This window comes from Volvox carteri (genome assembly GCF_000143455.1).
Source record: "Volvox carteri f. nagariensis unplaced genomic scaffold VOLCAscaffold_24, whole genome shotgun sequence".
NCBI lineage: Eukaryota > Viridiplantae > Chlorophyta > Chlorophyceae > Chlamydomonadales > Volvocaceae > Volvox > Volvox carteri.
In genome coordinates, this window is record NW_003307567.1 from 1,185,804 (window position 1) to 1,188,336 (window position 2,533).

At 48.0% G+C, this 2,533-nt stretch overlaps 2 protein-coding genes across 2 annotated transcripts in view; one reads left to right on the plus strand and one right to left on the minus strand.

The window, feature by feature from the left end:
- The window catches only part of VOLCADRAFT_92145 (uncharacterized protein), a gene marked incomplete at both ends in the record, with an annotated part of 3,991 nt that extends 3,189 nt beyond the window's left edge, over nt 1-802 (plus strand). Inside the window, one exon of the mRNA XM_002951498.1 lies at nt 755-802. Coding sequence (XP_002951544.1) covers nt 755-802 — 48 coding nt within the window. The remainder of the gene's footprint in view (nt 1-754) is intronic.
- Nucleotides 803-2,335: 1,533 nt separating this feature from the next.
- VOLCADRAFT_92146 (uncharacterized protein) overlaps nt 2,336-2,533 on the minus strand; it is a gene marked incomplete at both ends in the record, with an annotated part of 15,516 nt that continues 15,318 nt past the window's right edge. The window contains one exon of the mRNA XM_002951578.1: nt 2,336-2,365. Within this exon, the coding sequence (XP_002951624.1) occupies nt 2,336-2,365 (30 nt within the window). The remainder of the gene's footprint in view (nt 2,366-2,533) is intronic.

Sequence of the window (2,533 nt, forward strand, 5' to 3'; positions counted from 1 at the left end):
TTCCTCATTCCCCATCTCCCTGCTGTGTACTTATGTCTTTGCGTCTATTATGGCGCAGGACAGAGCACTTTACAGTTCAATATGCCAGAGCATTCATCCCTTCCTGCCTGGGTGTTATTGGCATGTGGCAAAGCACACATTACCTCGGACATGCACCTGGACCTGCTACCAACACACATGTGCTTCAGGCATATGGAACAACAAACTAGGTGGATAGAGCACATCCAATAATCAAGGCAATGCTGAGAAGCCAGCGGCCCACCGTACAATGCTACAAAACATGCATGTTTTTGTGCACCAGTCGAGGATAAACTCGAGTCTAGTCTGCGGCAAAGGACCCATATATGCAACCACGACACCACTGGTGCTCCCTCAGACAAACCTATTACGGGCACCAGAGAGGCATACCCATATACCTAGGTATATAGAACACGTGATTCTGTGCACATTGTATGTCTGCATGTGTGTAACTCTTGATATAGTTGTGTGCAGTGGTGTTCACTCGGGCAGTTCCCGTGTCTTACAGAGCACCAGTGGTATAGTGGTAGCATAGGTCCTTGCCACGGACCTGACCCGAGTTCGATTCTCGGCTGGTGCAGCAGTGACTCGCATGTTTTGAAGCATTCTACGGTGAACCACAGGCATCTCACTGCCTTCATTTGTGCATGCACGCCCCCATGCATGTGCGCGATCCTCCATACCTACTTCGAATTTGTTGTCCCACATGCCCGAAGCGCGTGTGTGCTGGTTGCAGGTCCAGGTGTATGTCCTGGGTATTAGGTGCATTGTTGCATGCCAATAACACCCAGGCAGGAAGGAATGAATGCTATGGTGTAGTGAACTTTAAAGTGCTCTGTCCTGTGCAAATAGATGCAAAGGCACACGCACACAGCAGGGAGACAAGCAAACAAGTGAGGGACTGCAAATAAAGTGCAATACAGCATATGTGTATGCATGTATATGTGTACATATGTCATCCATCGTCATGCGTGTACACGGCTGGCCACAAACAGGATTACATATGCCAGGTTTTTTTATTAGTGCACTCTGTGAGTGCAGTAGTGCAAGTACAGCTCTCCATCCATCATAACCGACCTTAGCTTGCATTCAAAGGTGCTAGCACCAAATCCATAGCTCCATGATTAAGAGATTTGTAGGGAGCACCATACACTCGTTGGATTAGAATACATGTATCCAGCAGACACACACACACACACACACACGCACACACACACATAAACACATAAACACATGTGTCTAGGTGCATGTACATGCACAAACATTTGGACATGCACATACCATGTGTATGTGTATGTCGCCGACCTATTGCAGCGGCTTGCAATTGTTTTCTCGAGGAGGTCTTGGACATCACAGACTGGGTACATCACACGCAGGCGCATCGAGCCCAGGGGAGCGGGAGATCCTCTAGAGGATCTCAAGATCCATGCTGAGCACCACCGTAATGGCTTCTGACCATCCATGGGCCCCCTTGGCTCCCAGAGGTGGTCCCCATCCTTGTGCTCACTTTTATGTATATGTTACATTCTGGACAACATTGAAGTCCAAGGGGGGGGGTTGTAAAAGTTTATCATTGTGATAGAGGATTGGTGGTTGTGATGTTGCAGGCTCAATTCCCACTCAGCACATTATGATGACACTTCAAATCCATGGGATGAACCTTGGTGTCATTGAATCCAAGCCAAAACAGAGTACAACTTGTACAGTACAAGACATGTGCCAGAGCATATCTGAAGTGGGCTCCAGGAAAGAAGGGATGGTAGACAACGCCAAAATCACATGCTCAAAGTCGGTTTCAGAACAGACAGGCAATACATATAGGGATTCAAAAACTCTACACATCTCTAGATAGGGGCTGCATACACATATATAACATAACACAATTCTGAAGATAATAAGCTGTCCTCGACACTTTCATCCCTTATTGCATGTTGGGCGATAATCATGGCCATTATTATTGTTACATTATGCCATAGGTTCATCCTTAGGGCAAAGGCTCTACTCGGTTTGGTTGGAGCTGTTTGTCGGGCATCCACGATCCACGAGTTGTGGCGAGAGTTGAAGGTAGGTGTGCACATGAGAATCGAGATGGCGCAGCGGAAGCGTGCGGGGCTCATAACCCCGAGGTCCCAGGATCGAAACCTGGTCTCGATACGCGTTGAGCACCATGCTCCCGATCTTAGCTCAGCTGGAAGAGCGAAGGACTGTAATCGAAAGATGCGATGCTGATATCCTTAGGTCGCCTGTTCGATCCAGGCAGATCGGATCCCGGCTTGGTTGATGTGTACTCCTACCTACACTTGTTCTTCTCGTGTTTTTAGGGTGTTAGGGTGTTTAGGGTGTTTAGCTATAGGGTGTTAGGATGGATGGGTAGGTGCAGTCATGCTAGCTGGATCCAGGGTCCCCACCTGAGGCTTTTGCTGATCGTGTTGGCCTAGCTATAGGAAGAAGCTGGCAAACTCTCCGGTGCCATAAAAACAAGAGATAGAGCAGGCAAAAAGGGTGTTATAGAGAA